Below are 21,555 nucleotides of genomic sequence, written 5' to 3' on the forward strand. Positions count from 1 at the left end.
AAATGTTGACCAGACCAGGATTCGGATCCAGGATCTCCTGCTTACTATGCACATGCATTAACCACTGCACCATCTGGGACACAGCATCACCACAACTACGCAGACTATCTCACCACACCTCATGGCCGATCCATATTCCCATTGAGTGTCACCTATCCACAGTCCCTGCCCATTTCCTCCACATTCGCTCTATGAGATTCCCACAGTAGGTCTGACATATTTGTGCATCTGCAGTGAAGACAGTGGATCTATTGCCCAGCTAGTCCCATCAAATTATATGAATGTGTGGTGTCTGTTCTTTCAGACATACTTTTTTTTCTTTTATTCTTTTGTCGGGGGGGGGGGGGGGCGGGGGTTTTCAGTGAGAAACAGCTTCGTAAAGGTTTGAAATTATGTATAAAGTTTGCTTAAAGTTGCTACGAGCTCTCATTCTCAAATATTGGATAAATATAGTCTGTATATTTGCACGCAGTGTGTTACGCTTCTGTTTCATGCCCCCCTCCCCATGCCTTTGAGAGGTAAGTGGTTCTTACTCCCACTGTGCTTCTTTCCAGATAGCAAGTGATATGTGAAACGATTTTAGTTGAAATCAGTTCATTAGTTTATGAAGAGATGTTATCTATACAGGGTTGCACAAAAACACAGAAACACTATGAGAAATGCATGCTTGAACATAAATACAGATGATAGCTGGGTTGTGCCATTGTATTTGACCACAAATGTCATCAATATGTTGCAAGTTTCAGTCATGTTCTGTGTAATTGTGAGGGCCTTATGTCATAGCTAAGTGAATATGAATGTGGCCAAATTGTTGGTGGTCTTATGATGGGTGGTTTAGGAGGCACAATATTGAATATTTATACCACATACAGGGAAAGCAGAGGAACATCATCCACTACATCACAACATGCATGAAAATGTGTGTTGAATGATCATGACAGACAGCCACTGAGGAGGATTGTGATTAAAGATAAGGGAACCACAGCTGCAAAAGTCACTATAGAACTGATCATCACACTAGTTGAAGCCTTTCAATATCAAAACAACATAAAGGGTGATCCATAAGCACAGAACTGCTGGGCAAGCTGGAATTCTAAAGCCACTCTTCAGTGATACAAGTGCCAGTGGGTTCGATGATGATTTGGGTACCTGTATCTTGGTATTCCGTGGGCCTCACCGTTACTCTGCAAGGTTACATGACTGCCATGGTTTCTGCAACAAGTCTGGCTAATCACGTTCATACCAAGGTACGATGTTTGTTCCCTGTTGTTGATACAGTGTTCCACAATGACAGGGCCCTTCTTCACACAGCTTGCATCATCAAGGACTGGTTTTGTGAGGATGAGGCTGACATGTTGCATCTTCCCTGGCCACCACAGTCACGAGATCTCAATATTATTGAGCCTTTGTGGTATACGTTGGAGAGGATGGTGCTTGATCACTATCCAGCTCCATCATTGTTACCTGAACTTGCACTATTTTGCAGGAAAAACAGTATAATATTCCCTTGAAAACAATACAGTTCAAGATGAACAGAAGCTGTTTGGAAAGCCAATGAGTTTCCCATGCCGAATTAAGCACGGTAATGTGTTATGGTTTTGGTGTTTCCATATTTTTGTCCAACCCTGTACAAATATCCATTTTCATAAGTTATAGAGATTATAACTACCGAACCAAGTTGTACAGAATTCCTCTATAAGCACACAGCAAGAAGTCGTGTAACTTGCTTTAATACATGAAGTTTTTCTGACGGTGAGGAAAAAGGGTACTGCATCACTTCACCCAATTCTTTTTACCATCCAACATAATAAACCATTAACAACGTATAATGAGGCTGAGTATATAAAAACCAGTCATGTGAATACATAAATACATGAATAAGTCTGACAATTTGCTAAATTTTGTAAAAGCACGTTTTTTTAAATGACCATATTTAGTTACTAAAGTACTTCATAAGTGTCCAAGGTTTGTTTCTAAAATATGTTACCCCTTGTAACTTGAAAATAAATTAATAGAGCAGTACAATAAATTTACATCAAGAGAAAATATAGTGTAATTAGCAATAGCATTACTGACAAAGAGAATGAACACAAAGGTAATGTGTTACTCTGTACGTGGCTTTACATAATGATCTGGTTGCAATTCTTCTAGTTTAAGCTATTTGGGGTTATCTGTCTGATTCTTACATTCAAAAACAGTGTAGTATTTGAAGTTAATCTCCTAAAAATGAAGGAAGATAACAGTGTAACATACCACTGGCAACAAAACTCCAACTATGGTAGTACAATGATAAACAAAGGGAATGGTTCTAGCATTCAGCTTAATGAATTTGGAAAAACCATGGCTGAAGATTTGAACCTATTCCTCCCAGATGTGGACATGATGTTATAACATCTGTGCTACATATCCCATTTAGTGTAAAATTGTTTTCGTTAGTATGATGTTAAAGGAGCACTAGCCCAGCAGTTGATGACAATAACTAAAAGAATGAAGCAGTAGCTCACTGAGAGGTTAGATCCCATTAAATCAAGAATTAAGTTCATCTGCTTCCAGTCTCACTATGCAGATTTGCATTTAACTAAAATGTTAAACTAATAGCTAATTTAAAAAATTAAAACACAGAAATTTGAACTTAGGGCCAACTGTTTGTACTGTAAGTGCAAAATATGTAATTGAAATAATTAAAGGCACCCAGGAAAAGAATAATGAACATCTCACGAAACAGAAGGAAGCACTGATGGAAAGAAAGAAATTATGAGCCACAATTTCTCAGATGAAGTATTAAAAGTGAGGAAAAACATGTTGAAAAGTATCAAAACTGCTGCTAATGCAATCATACATTTACAAATTTCATTGTAACTACTACACTGAAGTGCAAGTAGCTAGTTAATATTTAATTAGTTTACTTTTAATTTGAATTTGTCATTTTTATCCAGCGAACAAGGGAATTAACCATTATATAACTGGTTCCCAAACATGTGGCTGGACTATCTACAGGAAGTGAACATTACCCATCTCCAGCAGATATGGTATTACTTTTAGAGAAATGTTAGGAACAAACAGGAATCAAGGACATGTATTCTGCATATTTCTTTAGCATATCAGTGCCCAATCAACGTTACATAAGGTAAGCACTGTAAATTTGTTTGAACATTTAACAAAATTCATATATGTGACTATTAAGGAACAGCCTAACAAGCACCAGAGATACAATAAAAACTAAACTTGTAAGGTAACTGAACCAGTGATGTCTTAATTGTGCAGTTTAAGCAGCTTGGGATGGCAGCAATACAATATTTTTTAGCTGAGTACAAAATAAGATCACAGTTTTATTCATAACTACCAACCTTGAATTGCGGAAAATTGCCCTGTGACATACTGTTGCTCTACCAACAACTGGATTAAGCTCCCTAGGTACTACAAAAACAATTCTGTCACGTTTTGGATCTATTGGATGCTTCAAAAATGCAGCTAGAGCTCTGCACTTCACACAGTTCCCATCTGATCCATGCATACATTCGAAAGGTAGTGGTATGCTGTTCTGTTCAACTTGTTTTTGCTGTTCAACTGTAACTTCCCTTTCGACTGCAACTTCCTGTTCGGCTGCAACTTCCCGTTCGACTGCAACTTCCTGTTCGACTGCAACTTCCTGCTCGACTCCGACTTCCTGCTCGACACCGACTTCCCGCTCGACTCCAACTTCCTGTTCGACTCCAACTTGCCGTTCGACTCCAACTTGCTGTTCAACTCCTACTTCCTGTTCAACTCCTACTTCCTTTTCAACTCCATCTTCTTGTCCAACTCCAAACTCCTGTCCAATTCCAAATACCTCTCCAACCCCAAATTCCTCTCCTAATTCCTTTCCAACTCCAAATTCAAATTCCTCTCCAAATTCCTCTCCAACTCCGAATCCCTCTCCAACTCCGAATCCCTCTCCAACTCCGAATTCCTCTCCAACTCCAAATTCCTCTCCAACTCCAAATTCCTCTCCAACTCCAAATTCCTCTCCAACTCCAAATTCTTCTCCAACTCCCAATTCCTCTCCAACTCCCAATTCATCTCCAACTCCCAATTCCTCTCCAACTCCCAATTCCTCTCCAACTCCCAATTCATCTCCAACTCCCAATTCATCTCCAACTCCCAAATCATCTCCAACTCCCAATTCCTCTCCAACTCCAAATTCCTGTCCAACTCCAAATTCCTGCCCAACTTCAACTTCCTGTCCAACTTCAACTTCTTGTCCGACTTCAACAACCTGTTCAATTACAACATCCTGTTCCATTTCAACTTCCCGTTCAACTTCAACCTCCTGTTCAACTATAAAGTCCTGTTCAACTTCAACTTCCTGTTCAACTTCAACTTCCTGTTCAACTGCAATTTCCTGATCAACTGCAATTTTCTGTTTAGCTTCAATTTCCTTTTCAACTTCGATTTTCTTTTGAACTTCAGTTTGCTTTTCAGCTGCAATTTCCTGCGCAACTGCAGTGTCACGTTCAACTGCAATGTCAGTTTCAACTGCAATGTCATGTTCAAATGCAATATCATGTTCAAATGCAATGTCGTGTTCAAATGCAATGTCATGCTCAAATGCAATGTCAGGTTCAAATGCCATTTCATGTTCAAATGCCATTTCCTGCTCAAATTCCATATTCTCTTGCTCTTCATTCTGGTTATCCTGCTCAGCTACCTTCTCTTTTTCTATTGACTTGACCTGTTGATACTGCTTGTCTTTTTCAGTCGGCTCAACAAGCTTTTCGTGTTCAACTGGCCCATCTTGTTCATATTCTTCAGCAACGCTGCAAACAAAACATAGACTTGTTAGAATGCAGTTACAAATACAATCAGCATTTTTGACAAAGGAAATCGTTTTAGCACTAAATCAACATATATAAGCCAATAAGGTGGGAAAGTATGAGACAATAATGAAGACTAATGCCACATGTCTAATTCAGCTTTTGAACATGTTAACACATAAACATATTTTATTATCATAAACAGTTTCCAATGCTGATACATTCGGTACTACTATCAGTTACCATACATTTGGATTGGTGAGGGGATGGAGAGCAGAAGGGAAGGGGGAGAGACGGAGAGAGAGGATGGAGAAGGACAGGGGTAGAGGAAAGTGGTAATGAAATGGAATATGATAAAATGATGGATGAAGTACTTAATACTCTTTTTCAAAACTGCTTCAGTCTTGGTAATCATAAGTACTTCATCATTGCGCAGATACAAAACTGAGATCAATAAATGTTTCCCAGGAATTCAAAAACAATTTTAATCGCCAAATATACTGATAGATTCTAGTTCAAATATGCGAAATAACTGGTCTGTACTCCAAAAACAGTTGTCATGATTTTGTTTAATCATAGCGAGAGCACCAGCAATAAATTCTACAAAGAAAGTATTATGCATCTGAGACAACCTACTTCACAATAGGAGTCAAGAAACACGTTACTTTGTACAATGTAATCTCAGAGAATGACTACTAGTGGAAAATTATATTTATTTGATTGTATGAAGAGTGGTATCGACATTCTTCTTGCATACTTTTCATAAATGGAATAAAAATAAGGAGAGGTACGTGACACACACCATATGATGGCTAGCAGAGTACACCCCAATGTAGATATAGAAGTCTGGCAATGAATTTGTCACCTGCAGCCCTTGAGTAAGATATGTTCACCAAATTAAAACTACAGTGTAGATGGTACAAGAGAGGCGTATTGCACTCTAATACATTGCTTCCATCTACAAATATTTTGCGCAAAGGCCATAAAAGCACGAGGGATTTGAACTAGTACGGAGATTTTTCAACAACCATTCTTCCTTCGCACCATTCACCATTAGATCAGTGTAGTGGAGAGATAACAATGTACCCTTCGGCACACACCACATGGTGGCTTCCTTCCTTCAGCACACACTATATGGTGGCTTCCTGAGCACAGATTTAGTAGTTATAGCCAACTCACTTGATCTAAATTTTACAGCATGTTGCAGAGTGGACGAAGTTACACTCTTCAACGTGGCCCCTCTAGCGACCTAGTAATTGACCAGTGAGCTGACGCTTGAGTGTTGGTCAGATTTTATCATGACATGTCTAAGAACACTTTGACTGTATTTCTATTGCAAGCCAATAGTACTTAGCTTGCATACAGGGTTCAGAGTACACATTTTTTCCCATATCTTCGTAAAAATGAACTGTGACTGTCTGTAATATTTATTAATTTCTGCAATTGCTTGAGCATTTTACGCATTTTAGTGTTGTGTCAGCTAACTTTGGAGTACTTTGGCGTAAGCGCCACTCTCGCTTCTTTCTGCCTGAATTTGTGACCGCTATGAACAGCCTGTAACAGGATCACCATACTGGTCTCTTTCCGGCAAAAAAGAATACATCTGAATTTCCTTGGAGTGGTCCCCAATAAGCTACAACTGGCGTAGCTGCCAGTGACGCTCTTCTGAGCGGCACGAACCCGCGCAAGCTGGTTAACGCTTTCGGGCGCTAAGTGGCTAGAGCTTCGGCTCCACTTCCTGCAACTTCGGTTGCAAACCTCCCCAGCGGGACTCTCCCGTTCTTTGGTAGGGTAATCTCAGTGTCAGGGGCCCGTTCACGTCGGATAACCCCGCGCACTGTAGGCCGCTCTCTTCAACCCGCGCTCTCTTGCGCCGCGCATTGCACTCCGCGCAGATAGGTCGTAGGGACCCCCCTCTTCTGTAGGAACAGGATACACAGCCCTATCGCTAAAAAGCATTATTGTCGCTCCTTAAAAAGCGCAAAATTGTCGTGTTCCATCCTTCCCTATCCAAATAAATAATTACTCCTGAAACAGCGAAGATGTCCGATCTTTCCTGTGCTTCCCCGCCACTCACCCGCAGCAAAGCTGCAGCACAAGAGGCGGTAATGCCGGCTACTCCCGCCATCATTTCCGTCCCGCTGTCCACCTTCCAGGAGCAGGTTGCCCTGAAGGACCAGCAGATCGCGGAACAGCTGGAGCTGATCGCAGAGCTGATGGGCAGCGAAAACACACGAACAGAAACACCCACACCACACACACAGGCACCTGCTGAACAACAGAAGGACATGCCCCCTATTTCACCTCTGGCGGCCCAGGCACCGACGGAACCGGTTCCAGAGCCGACAGAGGACACAATAAACACTGATGAAGACGGGCCGTGGCAGCAGGTCGGCCCAAGGCGCAAACAGCAGCCAACTACACAAACAAGTGAGCCCACAAACTCACGAGGCAACGGCCAAGCGCTGCTGCCAACACCATCCACGCCGCGAACAAACAATAACAACACAGGGACCAACACAAACAACCCTGCGACTGCAGCAACCACAAACATACACGCAGCTACGCAGAACACTAACAACACCGCGACCGGCTTCCCACCGGTCATCATTCACAACTATGGAGACCTAAGTCTCCTAAACAGAGAATTTAACAATAAGCACAGCCCCACAACATACTACTCCAAGCTCACCGGGGAACACGCCGCACTGTACGTGGCGAACAAGACAGACTACACGAATCTACTGGACTTTCTCAAAGAAAGGAAGGTAGAACACTTCACGTACAGGACAGTCTTGGAAAAAACACAACAGTACGTGATTAAGGGGATAGACTCACGAACCCCGACCGACACGGTACACAACGAACTCTCTGCTCTCGGGTGGGAGTGCATTCGGGTAAACCGGATGTCAGAGTTCGGCACAGCGAGACCGTCACATAACTACATGGCGGAGCTGGCCGACACGGCCAAATCCCGCGACCTGCTGAAGTTAAAATTATTTCTTCACATGGTCGTTAATGTAGAGGTGTACAACACGCCGCGCACCCCCCAACAATGCCACAACTGCCAGCGCTATGCGCACGCGGGTATCAGATGCGGTCTCGCACCCCGCTGCCGCATTTGCGCCGGCGGTCACACAACCCAACGCTGCAAACTCCCCAATACAGCACCTCGCAAGTGCGCCAACTGTGGTGCTGCCCATCCGGCAAACTACAGAGGGTGCATTGCATACAAAGCAGCTCTGAGGCGCAAAATCGCCAAACATGCGAAACCAACCGCCATCACAGTTCCAAAACCGCCCCCGCGCCCAGTAAGAAGTGGTTTATCCTTCGCTGGAGCGGTCGCTGGCAGCCCCAGCAGCGCGGGACGGGCAGAGGAGCCCCAGAGCTCAGAACACGCTCAGCAAACACCCCCAGCAACAGGCACACAACAGACATGCACAACAAATGACACCACACCCGCACCGGGCACACCGCACGAGACAAGCAACAACACCACCCTACCCCCTGAGATCGCGAACTGCAGCCCACCACAGGCTACAGAAAACGCACACACACAGGGACAACCACAGCGCCAGAGGAGGAGGAGAAGGAGAAACAGCCGCAGCACGAGGAACACGACCGCACCACAACAATTACACAGGCAACAGAACACCAACACCCACGAACACATCCCGGACACCAACTCAACAACCCACATAACACACCCACTCACCTCAGAAAATACACAGCCGCCCACAACTGCCACACGAACAACCGACTCGCAGGCCAGCCCTCACCAAACGCCAACACTGGAACAAGCGGCCGCTAACACGACCAACAACTCCCAGGCCGACATGACCAACATCACAACAACATTCCAGAGAATAATGGAAACATTATTCCCCGGACGCACGACCACCGAAATAGTCACGAAGATTATGGGGTGTGTCTCACAACTCTTTATGCAGTTCATGTCGGGTACGCTCAACTGGACTAGCTTCCAAGCCACTATCACACCGCTCTTTACACTACTACATGGATAATACACCACACCAGCCCCGAAACGCAGACTTAAACACAGTCACACAGATCCTGTTTTGGAATGCCAACGGGATCGCAAACAAAAAAGCCGAGATGGCCGCGTTCATGGAGCGAAAGGGTATCCGAATCGCTCTTGTGAACGAAACACTGCTTACGCCTCGCAAACAACTAAACCTCCCAGGTTATTGCGTCTATCGTACCGACCGAGCGGATGGCAGGAGGGGAGGCGGCACGGCAATCATTATACACAGAGACATAGACCACACGAACATCGAGCTCCCAGCACTTGAAAGACTGGAGGCTACGGCCGTTAGGGTCAAGTTCAACGGAGCCAACACCACACTGGTATCGCTATACAATCCTCCTAAAAACATAGTAACACGCGATATCAGCACAGTACTCAACATGGCACCGCGGGTAATAGCCGCTGGAGACCTCAACGCAAAACACCCCGATTGGAACTCACGAATACGAACCTCCAACGGCAAGAAACTGTACGAACACGCACTAGGCCGAAACTACATTATACTTGGGCCGGACGTTCCGACGTTCGTGCCTACACAGGCCCGACATAGGCCAGACGTGTTAGACATAGCCCTCATAAAGGGCATCACATGCACACTCAACCTAACGGTTGAAAACGATCTGGACTCAGACCACATGCCTGTAATACTGCACATGGAAGAGACACTGCAGGACATTGAACCACGCAGGATGCTTAACTACAAACGTGCGAACTGGACACTGTTCAAGGAAACGCTTGATAGTCGCATTCCTGACACCCACGAAATTAACAACACACAGCAAATCGATGAGGCTGTGGAGGCTCTCACAACTGCCGTCCAAGACGCAATGACTGACGCCATTCCATTTACAACACCAAGACAACACTCGACGGCCCTGCCCCAGGAAATCCTGGGCCTTATCTCAATGAGGAACCGCCTCAGGAGATACTGGCAGCGTACCAGGCGTCCGTTCTATAAACTGCACGTCAACAGACTCCAGGGCATAATACGGAATAAAATCCAAACATTCAGAAACGAACAATGGGGACAGAGACTCGCTCGGCTGGATACCACACGTCCTGGCGTGTGGCAGCTGGCCAGACACTTCACCAGGGAGAAACATTACATTCCCACGTTACAAGGACCAGACGGCCCAGCCTACTCCGCGACGGAGAAGGCAGAGCTTATGGCCACAACACTTGCAGCGTCCTTCATGCCGAATCTGGTTCCTTCAGACCCAGCATTCACACTTGAAACGGACCAGGAGGTTACACGACTTGTAGCCCAGCCCTCGCGCGACGTAATCAGACGTGCTAGCACAAATGAAGTCACATGGGCTATCAAGCACACCAACGCTAGAAAAGCCCCTGGGCCTGATGGCATTCAAAACCGTGTCCTCCAGGAGTTCACGGATAAAGCCGTAGAATACCTCACACACCTAACGAATGCCATCCTGACACACCAACACTTCCCTGACTTTTGGAAGGCGGCCAAGGTCCTGATGTTCAGGAAGCCAGGGAAAGACCACTCCCTCCCACAAAATTACCGTCCCATCAGTCTGCTGTGCTCGCTCAGCAAGATTGTTGAGAAGGTAATACTAAAACGTATCACTAGGCATTGCATCGCCAACGACACCCTAAGACCGGAGCAATTCGGCTTTAGGAATCACCACTCGACAACACAACAACTCCTCCGCGTAGTCGAACATATAACACACGGCTACAACATGAACAAAGCCACAGGGGCCGTGTTCCTAGACATCGAAAAGGCTTTCGATCGTCTCTGGCACAACGGACTCATACGCAAACTAAGCGAAGCTGGTTTCCCAGACGGACTCGTACGTCTCATACACTCATATCTCACGAACAGATGTTTCAACACTAACGTGCAGGATAAACAATCAACACAACACGGTATCCAAGCTGGAGTACCCCAAGGAAGCATTCTGGGGCCCATCTTGTTTAACCTGTACATTAATGACTACCCAGCGACACGAAACACGACGTTAGCCGTCTACGCGGATGACACAGCCATCCTCGCGCAAGACTGGAAACCGTCGAACATCAACTCACGAATACAGACAGCACTCAGAACAGCTGAGCCTTGGCTGGAGCGATGGCGTATTAAAGTAAACGTCGACAAGTGCGAAGCAGTTCTGTTCACACGCAGACCGAAACTACTGCGCAAACACCAACACTGTAGACCGATAACACTACATACACGCCCAATACGTTTCCGAGAGAAAGTCAGATACCTTGGTGTCTGGCTGGACCGGAAACTTACATGGGGGGACCACATCGAATACGTTGCCAACCGAGCGCACGCGAGGCTCAAACAGCTCTACCCAATGCTCAACAAGGAAAGCACACTGAATAGGAGGGTGTCGAGGTCCTTATACACTACACTGATTAGACCTCTGATGACGTACGCAGCTCCCGTCTGGGGATATGCAGCTCCCACACGACTGCGCCGCCTGCAGATCATACAGAACAAAGTGCTACGAATCATTAGCAATGCTCCACGCTACACACGCACCGTGGATCTTCACCATGAATACCGCCTTGATACCCTCAAGGAAGTATTCAAGAAACACGCTACACGACTATACAGGAACTCGAGACACTCGAACAATCCTTTCATCCTCACTCTGGGAAACTACGATCACAACCACAGGTGGAAACACAAGCGACCAAAGACACTGCTAGCTAGGGCATAACCACCTATGGTAAACTAACATACGCAAACAGCGACAAACGTCGGTAAGCCCCTGCATAACAGCAATACTGACTGGCAACTACCAGCTGCTATTAGAGCCGACCAACAGGCCACAGCAGGGACACCGACGAGCTCGCCCACAGACGCACGAACAATCTCCCAACACTCCCTCACACTGTGCCTCCGGTATATGACCTATCGGACACAAGACCGATAACAAACATAACTGTTGCAGGTCGCAGGACGCTGAACGAGGACTCTGTACCAGCACCCAGCGCCAGCCGCCGAGCAGCACAAACGCACAACGTCAAGGTATCGACATGCATGATACCCACTACTAACAAAGCCTATCCTTGCACAACCTATCGCAGGCAGCAAGACAACCGCTACTGCTCTTGCCGCCCGACCTAACTTTCGCAGAGGTTTTTTTCCCTTGGCTCTTGCCTTGGCACTTTTTTTCCTCTGCCCTTCAAACCGCTACCCTTCGTCAGATTTCGACCAATCTATCTCCAGATGAGCGCGTATTAATGGTTAATCCTAACCAGACGTACGCAAACATCGCAGTACCCACATCCTGCGACACCTCACTTTAGTGAATACTAACCCTTATGCAGAGATGGCAGTAGACCTTTTGTGTTGGCCATCATGCCGGTGTGGGCGTGGAGGGGCTCCACCTCTGGCCGTTTCCAGTCTTTGGGTACGGATCTTTCGTCGAGCAAACGGTTGTATATGATTGTTAAGTATGGAGCTAATACATCAGCATACTCCGAAAGGAACCTAACTGGTATACAGTCTGGACCAGAAGACTTGCTTTTATTTAAGTGATTTAAGTTGCTTCACTACTCCGAGGATATTTACTTTTACGTTACTCACGTTAGCAACTGTTCTCGATTCGAATTCTGGAATATTTACTTCATCTTATGTTGTGAAGGCATTTCGAAACTCTGTGTTTAGTAACTCTGCTTTGGCGCACTGTCTTCGATAGTATCTCCATTGTTATCGCGCAGAGAAGGCACTGATTGTTTCTTGCCGCTAACATACTTCACATACGACCAGAATCTCTTTGGATTTTCTGCCAGGTTTCGAGACAAAGTTTCGACGTGGAAACTGTTATAAGCATCTCGCATTGAAGTCTGCGCTAAATTTTGAGCTTCTGTAAAAGATCACCAATCTTGGGGGATTTTGCGTCCGTTAAAATTTGGCACGTTTGTTTCGTTGTTTCTGCAACAGTGTTCTGACCCGTTTTGTGTACCAAGGAGGATCAGCTCCGTAGTTTGTTAATTTATTTGGTATAAATCTCTCAATTGCTGCCGAAACTATTTCTTTGAATTCAAGCCACATCTGGTCTACACTTATATTATATATTTGGAATGAGCGGAGATTGTCTCTCAGGAAGGCGTCAAGTGAATTTTTATCTGCTTTTTTGAATAGGTATATTTTTCATTTATTTTTGGAGGATTTGGGGATTACAATATGCAATCTCGCTACGACAACCCTGCGTTCACTAATCCCTGTATCGGTTTTGATGCTCGTTATTAACTTAGGATTATTTGCTGCTAAGAGGTCAAGTGTGTTTTCGCAACCGTTTACTATTCGCGTGGCCTCATGAACTAACTGTTCGAAATCGTTCATCAAATTTCGGGCATGCAGCCGCGCAAATAAAATTTCCTCCACTTATATTTCGGCCGCGTATCGTCCGGTCATCCTCAGAGTGAGTCACAGGACTGACGACAAGATGCCAAGCGTGGCCTTATATGCTCCACCGCGGCGGTACTGCGCATGCGGATCACAGATGCTGGTCGGTGGCAAAGAAATACGCTTACACATGCGCGTACAGACATTCGATTCGCTTATCGATGTATGATCGGCGGCGGTGACACCATGACGACTTCTCTGCAGTTTAATTACCCCAAGAGCCGGATTCCATGCTTTGTCCAAATTAAAGCCATTATCTCTGTTCACATTAATGGTGAATTTTATGAGCAGATTGATGGCGTTGCTATGGGAATCCCCCTCTCCCCTCTGGTAGCTAATTTATTCATGGAAGACTTCGAGGACAAGGCCCTGGACTCAGCAAGTTTTAAACCAACGGTCTTCTGGAGGTACGTGGACGACACATTTGTGGTATGGTTGCACGGGATGGATGAATTACATCGATTTCTTGAGCATTTGAATTCCATCTATGCTAGCATCAAATTTACTACAGAAATAGAAAAAGACGGATGTCTCCCCTTTTTGGATGTTGTCGTTCGCCGTAAAGTTGATGGGACATTAGTACATGCCATGTATCAGAAAGCAACACACACAAATCTATATCTTCATGCCAGTAGCTGCCATCACCCTTCACAGACCATAAGTGTCCTTAAGACCTTAGGGCATAGGGCGCACTGTACATTCGATAAAGACAATTTGCAAGAAGAGCTCACATACCTCAAGACCATTTTTAAATCGAATGGATTTTCTCTGCAACAAATTCGTAGAGCATTCAGTGCAAAACCTAGAATACAGGTATGTGATGGGGAAGAAGATAGTAATTCCTTCAGATCTAGCGCGTTTTCGCCCTATGTGGGTGCTCTTTCCCCGAATATAGGCCGTATTCTTGAGAAACACTGTGTTAACGTGATCTTCCGGCCCCCCACGAAGATTGCAGCTTTACTCGGCTCTGGGAAGGTCGATTTACAGCTTTGTAAAGCGGGTGTATATCAGATTCCTTGCGGAAATTGTGAGAGGTCGTACATAGGTCAAACAATGCGCACCGTTCATGAGAGGTGTGTGGAGCATCGAAGATACACACGCTTATTACAGCCAGACAAGTCAGCTGAGCCCGAACATTGGATTGATACAGGACATTCGATGAATTACAGTGACGGAAAGATTTAAAAAATCCGCATGCGCAGTACCGCCGCGGTGGAGCATATAAGGTCGTGCTTGGCAGCTTGTCGTCTCCATCCTCACCCGACGCATCCACCAGTAGCGCCTCCTTCCCTCTACCCAATGTGGCTTTCGGCCGTCCTTCTCTGCCGATGACCTTCTCCTTCATCTCACTCACCACCTCACTGAACAGTTAAATTCCCGTCGCTCCGCCATCTTCGTCTCTCTCGATATTGAGCGCGCCTACGACCGTGTCTGGCATTCCGGTCTCTTCTTCAAGCTCCAAACCTTCGCCCTTCCTCTTAACTACGTCCGTCTGATCGCCTCCTTCCTTTCTCACCGTCCTTCCTATGCCACCATCCATAACACGGATTCCTACACCTTCCACCTCTCCGCTGTTGTGCCCCAAGGTTCCGTCCTCTCCCCTCTTCTCCACCTTCTTTACACGGCGGACATGCCACCGCTTTCACCCCCCTTACACCTTCTCCAATACTTCGATGACACCGCCTACCTTGCCCTCGCCCCCAACCTACAACGCTCCCAGCACCTTCTCCAATCCCATCTTCACTGGTTCACCACTTGGTGTAACCAGTGACAGCTCAAGGTCAATCCTTCCAAAACCCAGGCGATCATTGTAGGCAAAACCACCCCTTCCTTCCGCCTCCTTGATTTTTACCTCACCGTATATGGTTGTCCTATTAACCTCACCCCCATCCTCAAGTATCTTGGCGTCACCCTTGACCGTCGTCTCTCCTGGAGCCCCCATCTCCGGACGATCCAAGCCAAGGCATACTCCCGACTCCGCCTCCTCAAGCTCCTTTCTGGCCGCACATGGGGTCTGGACCCCTCCACAATCCTCCGCACCTATAAATCCCTCATCCGCCACATCCTCTGTTATGCCCATCCTGCCTGGATCTTTGCCCCTCCTACCTTCTACAAGTCCCTTCAAATCCTGGAACACCATGCGCTCCGTCTCGTCTATCGCATCCGCCTCCCTTCCCCCATGTGGATCCTCTACGACTTAATTCCTTTCCCACACCTCCTCCTCTTCCTTGAACGGATACGGATCCTTTACACCTCCCGTAAACTTGATCCCCTCACCCGCTTGTCTCTCCCATCCTTTCCCACCCCCAGCCACTGCCGCACCTGTACATCTCCATCCCACCCACTCTCCAGCTTTCCACACTCCATACCCTTGCCCAAGGTGGCTTCCGCCAACTCCCACTCCCTGATGATGCTCTCGTCCTCTCCATCTAGCCCTCCTACCAGCTTTGATCCTCCCCTTCCTCCTCCTGTGTTTTTCCTCCAGCACTCCCACTTTCCCTTCTCTCCCTCCTCCCTCCCTCCCCCACCCTGGGCTTCCACACCACCCCCACCCTCTACCCTCCCCCACCCTTCTTCTCTCGCACTGGCATCTTCCCCCACCCACTCCCTCCTACCATCACCTCTTTCCTCTGGCAGGCCCCTGGCTTTTTCGTGTGCACAGTATGTTTTTAGTGCGCTGGAGATCGTCGCTAGTGTTTGTCTTCCCGTCAGTTAGTGTTTCTCCTTCAGTGCTCTTCCGTTCACGTGTGAAACTGTGTGTCTCCGTTGTGTACAGTGCTGAACGTTTTTATATAAACAGTACGTCCTTGAACGCCTTCATTTATTTTAATATGTATGCCTCCTGTTTTTATCCTCCATGTATGTTTGTTTGTACGTCTTCCTGTTTCATGTTTGTTTTTTCTGTGACCGAAGAGCGGCATAGATAGGCTGCTGCCGGCCTACCTTTCTGTAAAGGTTTTAAAATTACAATAAACAAAAAAAATCTTGTCGTCAGGCTCGTGACTCACTCTGAGGATGCCCAGACGATACGCGGCCGAAATATCAGTGGTGGAAATTTTATTTGCGCCGCTGCATGCCCGAAATTTAATGGACTATTTATTCCGCCGCGAGAAGTTGAAAATGCACAACTGCTCGAAATAATTTTCAGAGAATGCGTTTAGCACAATTTCGGATGATATTTTATGCGTACCTCCGGAATTACACATGTAATATCGCTAACATATCGAGGGTAAATTAAGTTTTCTTTAAACCTTTCAGCAACTGTATCATCTGAATTGGGAGGTCGGTAAAAGGATCCAATCATTGTTTTATCCCGTTGCCAACAATGACATCCACCCACACTAACTCTACTAACACTAATCTACTTCTATTTCGCGACAAGTTAAAGTACTTCTAACAGCAACAAACACGCCACCCGTTAGGTTCTTCACAAAAATTTCGGCTGAGCTTATATCCGGCTTTAGCCAGCTTTCAAAGATTTGACCATCAGTGTTTTCTATTAGCGCTTGGAGCTCTGGTACTTTCCCAACACAGCTACGAGAATTTACAACTGTTATACCAATGAGTCCTGTATCTACGTTCTTCCTGTGCTCGGCCTGCACCCTTTGTGACTGAAGCCCTTCTAGTGTTTTCCCGAGACCCTCTAACCTAAAAAAAACCGCCCAGTCCACGCCACACAGCCCCTGCTACCTGTGTAGCCGCCTCCTGCGCATAGTGGACACCTGACCTATTCAGAGGAACCCGAAACCCACCCACCCTTTGGCGCAAGTCGAGGAATCTGCAGCCTACACTGTTGCAGAACCTTCTGAGCCTCTGATTCAGACCCTCCACTAGGCTCTGTACCAGAGGTCCGCAAACGGTCCTGTCGACTATGCTGCAAATGGTCAGCTCTGCTTTCATCTTGCAAGCGTTGTGCAAGTGTTTGTGCAAAGCAATTTACAATGCTGAGATGAAATTTCACATTTTTTATCTATAACACAGCTGTGTGGTGGAGTCACAAGTAAAGCAGGAAATGAAAGTAATGGTATTTATTGATTAAAAAAATCTAACGACGGGTCGACTGCAACATACTGCAACATACTGCAACTTGTGCCACTGCAACAGTATACCTAACAGTAGCAATCTTTTACATCATTAACAATCAAAAAAGGGCAAAGAAAATATTCCATCAAAATTTCACATGGAACTAGAGGCAAAGAAATTTCAGTGGTAAGATGATAATCCGGCAGAGCTACATAATGCCTACATCCCTGTCACTGTGTTCTTTGCATTGTAGACCAACTGATTGAAATTACCATAGATCATGACCATGGGAACACACTGTAATTCATTAAAGTTCGTATGATAGAATGAAAGGCACTTCGTCGATTAAAAAAAATGAAATTTCATCTGCACCAAAAGCAATCTCACTGTAAAAAAATGTCGTGTCACTAGGGCCTCGCATCGGGTAGACCGTTCGCCAGGTGCAAGTCTTTCGATTTGACGCCACTTCGGCGACTTGCGCGTCGATGGGGATGAAATGATGATGATTAGGAGAACACAACACCCAGTCCTGAGCGGAGAAAATCTCCGACCTAGCCGGGAATCTCGAACCCGGACCCTTAGGATTGATATTCTGTTTTTTTTTTTTTTTTTTTTTTTTTTTTTTTTTTCGTTGTTGATCTCTGTGTCTGGTCGTTGCGGACATCACAATGACATCCGTTCAAGTTCGTTTGTTGATCCTTCCACTCAGTTTTTTTATCCACTCAGCTACCGGGGGCGGATTAGTAATCTCACTGAAGACCTTTGGAATAAGAAATACACTCTTTGTGTATGAAGTTAGTGACATTTGCGCTCAAAACCACTTTTGTGGGTGACAGATGTTGAGTGAGAGGTTTGTTGGTTTAATGATTCATGGAACCAAACTACACACCAAAGAAGAGGCAAGTGCACGAAACCCAAAGGTAGAAAACCCCAATGTTTACTGAAGATCAGTAAAGCCTAGAGAAAGGAACGAGGAAGAAGGAAAGGGGGAAAAGGAAGAAAAGCAGGCAAGGTGCACCTACCCAGGCAGTAGCTAAAGGCCCCAAATGCAGAAAGTGCATTGGGAGATATACCCTACCCAATAATACCCAAGACTAATGACACAGAGAGGGCGAGAGAAGCGCAGGTAAACAGAGAAAGAACACCAAGTCAAGCAGAACACAGAAATAGGGGGAATAAGTGCAAAAGAGCGGGTAGGGAGAGGGCTGGCATGGATCACTTAACCCAGACAGCCACTGCCCATTCGAGGCAGAGTAGGTAAAAGGGCATCCTGTGAACCCCTCAACGAGCCGATAAGGCTGAAGTGCCCTCCCTGAGAGAGAGAGGAGTGGTAAAAACGTCTTTCATAAATAAACCGTGAGACTAGGTCATCCACTAAGGCATTGTTCACTAGCACCAGGGGTAGTGAGTCAGGAAGATTAAGAGTCCACCAAAGGGTGGCTATGTTAAGACAGTCCAGCAAAATGTGAATCACCATCGAACAGGCATAACAACAACACAGAGGGGGGGGGGGGGGGGGGGGGGTGCATCCTTGCGACAGAGATGACCATGGGGCAGGCAAGTACAGCCGATGTGGAGCCTGCAGAGGATGAAGAAGTCCTTGCAAGAGGCCCGCATGCATGACCTTCACAAATTTGTTCGCTTCTTTATTGCTAGAATTTTGTTCGACAAAGTCAAGAGTACACCATTTCGTATTTCAAATCCCTAGAATCTGACAGCATAACACCGACTGAAGGTCCAGTTCTGGAATACTGATCTCAAGAGGTGGCTTGCCGGAAGCCAATTTGGTAGGCCTGTCAGTACGTTCATTCCCTGGGATCCCGTCATGACTGGGGTCCAGACAAAGACCACCAAGTGTCCACATTGTTCGATGGCAAAAAGGGAGCCCTGTACAGTCAGGACCAAGGGATGGCGAGAGTAGCTCTGGTCAAGAGCTTGTAAACTGCTCAAAGAGACCCTGCAGATGAGGCAGGACTCACTAGTGTAGGAACAAATATGCCCAAGGGCTCAAGGTCAAGACACAGTTGTGTACAGGGTATGCAGCAGAGTGTACATGAGCGGGCCCAGAGAAGAAGTGGTACAGGCAAAAGCTAGAGTTCAGATAAAAGGGACCCGATGCAGATGGAGCTTTAAATCCAGACTAGGGCTACCATTGCAGATGGTGGATCTCCATATCTGGAAGAGGGGAAGGTAGTTTTGGTGCTCAGGAGAGTAGCAGATGCATAACAAACAAACAATCAACAGTTGTTGGTGCAGAACCCACAATGGTGGAACCCCTGCCCCTGCTAGAAGGCTGATCATGGAGTGTATCTGAGGGGCACCAATTGGCAGTCGTACCGCATAATGGTGTATCAGGTCCCGCATCTGTAACATTGAAGATGATTCTGGGGCTGTATGAGAGACTCCCATAGTCCTGTATTCTAGAAGGGACTACAACAATGCTGAGTAGAACTGTATTAGAGTAGAGTGGTCCACACACCATTTGGTGTTGCAAATACATCAAAGAGCATTGAGGTGGAAGCATCATGATGGCTTTAGTTGACGAAGATGGGGAACCCATGTCAACTGGGCATCAAAGACGAGGCCCACAAAAAGATGACAGTCCACCACACTGAGGGACTGGCCATCAAGGCGCAGATCCAAATGAGACTGGACCATACAGCGTTGATAGAAATGCACAGCGAGGGTATTGGTAGCAGAAAAATGGAAGCCATGAGTGATAGCCCAAGATTGCACTCGGTGTATTCCTCCTTGCAGTCTGCTTTCAACAACAACCATCACAGATGAACAAAAATGTCAGTATACAACGAGGGGGTCATCATATGCCCTGCAGCCGCCACCAGACCACTGATAGCCTCTAAAAATTGAGGGACACTAAAAACAGACCGCTGTGGAACCCCAGTCTCCTGCAGGTAGGAGTTGCCATGGGAGGTGCCGATCTGTACCTGAACAGTGTGACATGAAAGAAAGTTCAAGATAAAAATCGGAAGCAGGCCCAGAGACACCACTCATGTAAGGTGGCAAGGATTTGGTGGCACCATCTGGTATCATAAGCTTTATGCAGATTGAGAAAGACTGCAACAAGATGTTGACACCAGGCAAAAGACGTTTGGATAGCAGACTCCAGGTGGACTAAATTATCTGCAGTAGAGTGGCCTTTGCGAAAACCATCCTGGATCTGAGCCAAAGTTTCCCAGGATTCAAGAACCCAACACAGCCTTCAACTCAGCAAACATTCAAGTAACTTACAGATGACACTGGTTAAAATGATCAGATGATAGCTGTCCATCTGAAGAGTTGGTTTACCTGATTTCAAAGCTGGAATAACGATGCTTTCTAGCCAATGGGAAGATAATTCCAACACTCTCCAGAAAATGTTGAAAAGGGCAAATATATGACGTTTGCTAGCCATCAATAAGTGCTGAACTGGCTCAAGAGCCATGTCGGGGCAGACAGCAAGGGAGTTAGCAAATTCACACTTGCTAAATGGGGCTTTATAAGGCTCCAGATGGTGAGGAAGGAAAGATAAAGGGGAGTAGTTCCAGATAATGTTTGAAAAGATGGAACGTGGGCAGATAGTGGACTGACACTGAGTCCTGGCTAGTGAGGATAACACTACTCATGGAAATTCCTGGGACACTAAAAGGACAGCAGCCAAAAATGCGCCCGATCTTTGCCCATACCTGCAAAGAGGGAGTGTGTGGCCGTATGGCAGTGGCGTATCATTCCCAACAAGTCCATTTCTGGCATTTCAGAACATAACAAGCCCAAGTATGAAGCCATTTAAAGGCCAGGAGGTGGTCAAGAGATGGATGCTCTTGGTAGCATTTGAGGGCATGACAGTGGTCTTCAATAGCTGCAGCAATTTCAGGGTCCACTACAGGACAGACTTCCTTCTGGGAGAACAAGAGAAAGAAGGAATCAGTGAAGCAGCTGCCAAAAGGATCATGTCAGTCAAACTCCAAACAGACTCACCAATGCTGTCGTGGGGTGGAGCGGTTGGGATGGCAGCCAAGGAAAAGGCATCAAAATCCACATAAGTAAAGGCCCACTTTGGATGGTGTCCAGGCAAGTGATGCTGATGAAAAGATAAGATGACTGGAAAATGATCTCTGCTGCACAAATCGTCATGAATTCCCCATTGAATATAGGGGAGGAATGCAAGGCTGCAGATGAAAAGATCAATTGCTGAGAAAGTGCCATGTGCCACACTAAAGTACGTGGGGACTCCCATATTGAGGAAGCCGATATCAACCCCTGCCAGCAGGTCTTCAACAATCCTGCCCCAGTCAGTGGTCACA

At 46.1% G+C, this 21,555-nt stretch overlaps 1 protein-coding gene across 1 annotated transcript in view; it reads right to left on the reverse strand.

Annotated features, from left to right (window-relative positions):
- The window catches only part of LOC124722688, a 207,157-nt gene that overhangs the window by 53,094 nt on the left and 132,508 nt on the right, over positions 1-21,555 (reverse strand). Inside the window, exon 2 of the mRNA XM_047247830.1 lies at positions 3,348-4,796. Within this exon, the coding sequence (XP_047103786.1) occupies positions 3,348-4,796 (1,449 nt within the window). The remainder of the gene's footprint in view (positions 1-3,347; positions 4,797-21,555) is intronic.

This window comes from Schistocerca piceifrons, chromosome X (genome assembly GCF_021461385.2).
Source record: "Schistocerca piceifrons isolate TAMUIC-IGC-003096 chromosome X, iqSchPice1.1, whole genome shotgun sequence".
Classification (NCBI taxonomy): Eukaryota; Metazoa; Arthropoda; class Insecta; order Orthoptera; family Acrididae; genus Schistocerca; species Schistocerca piceifrons.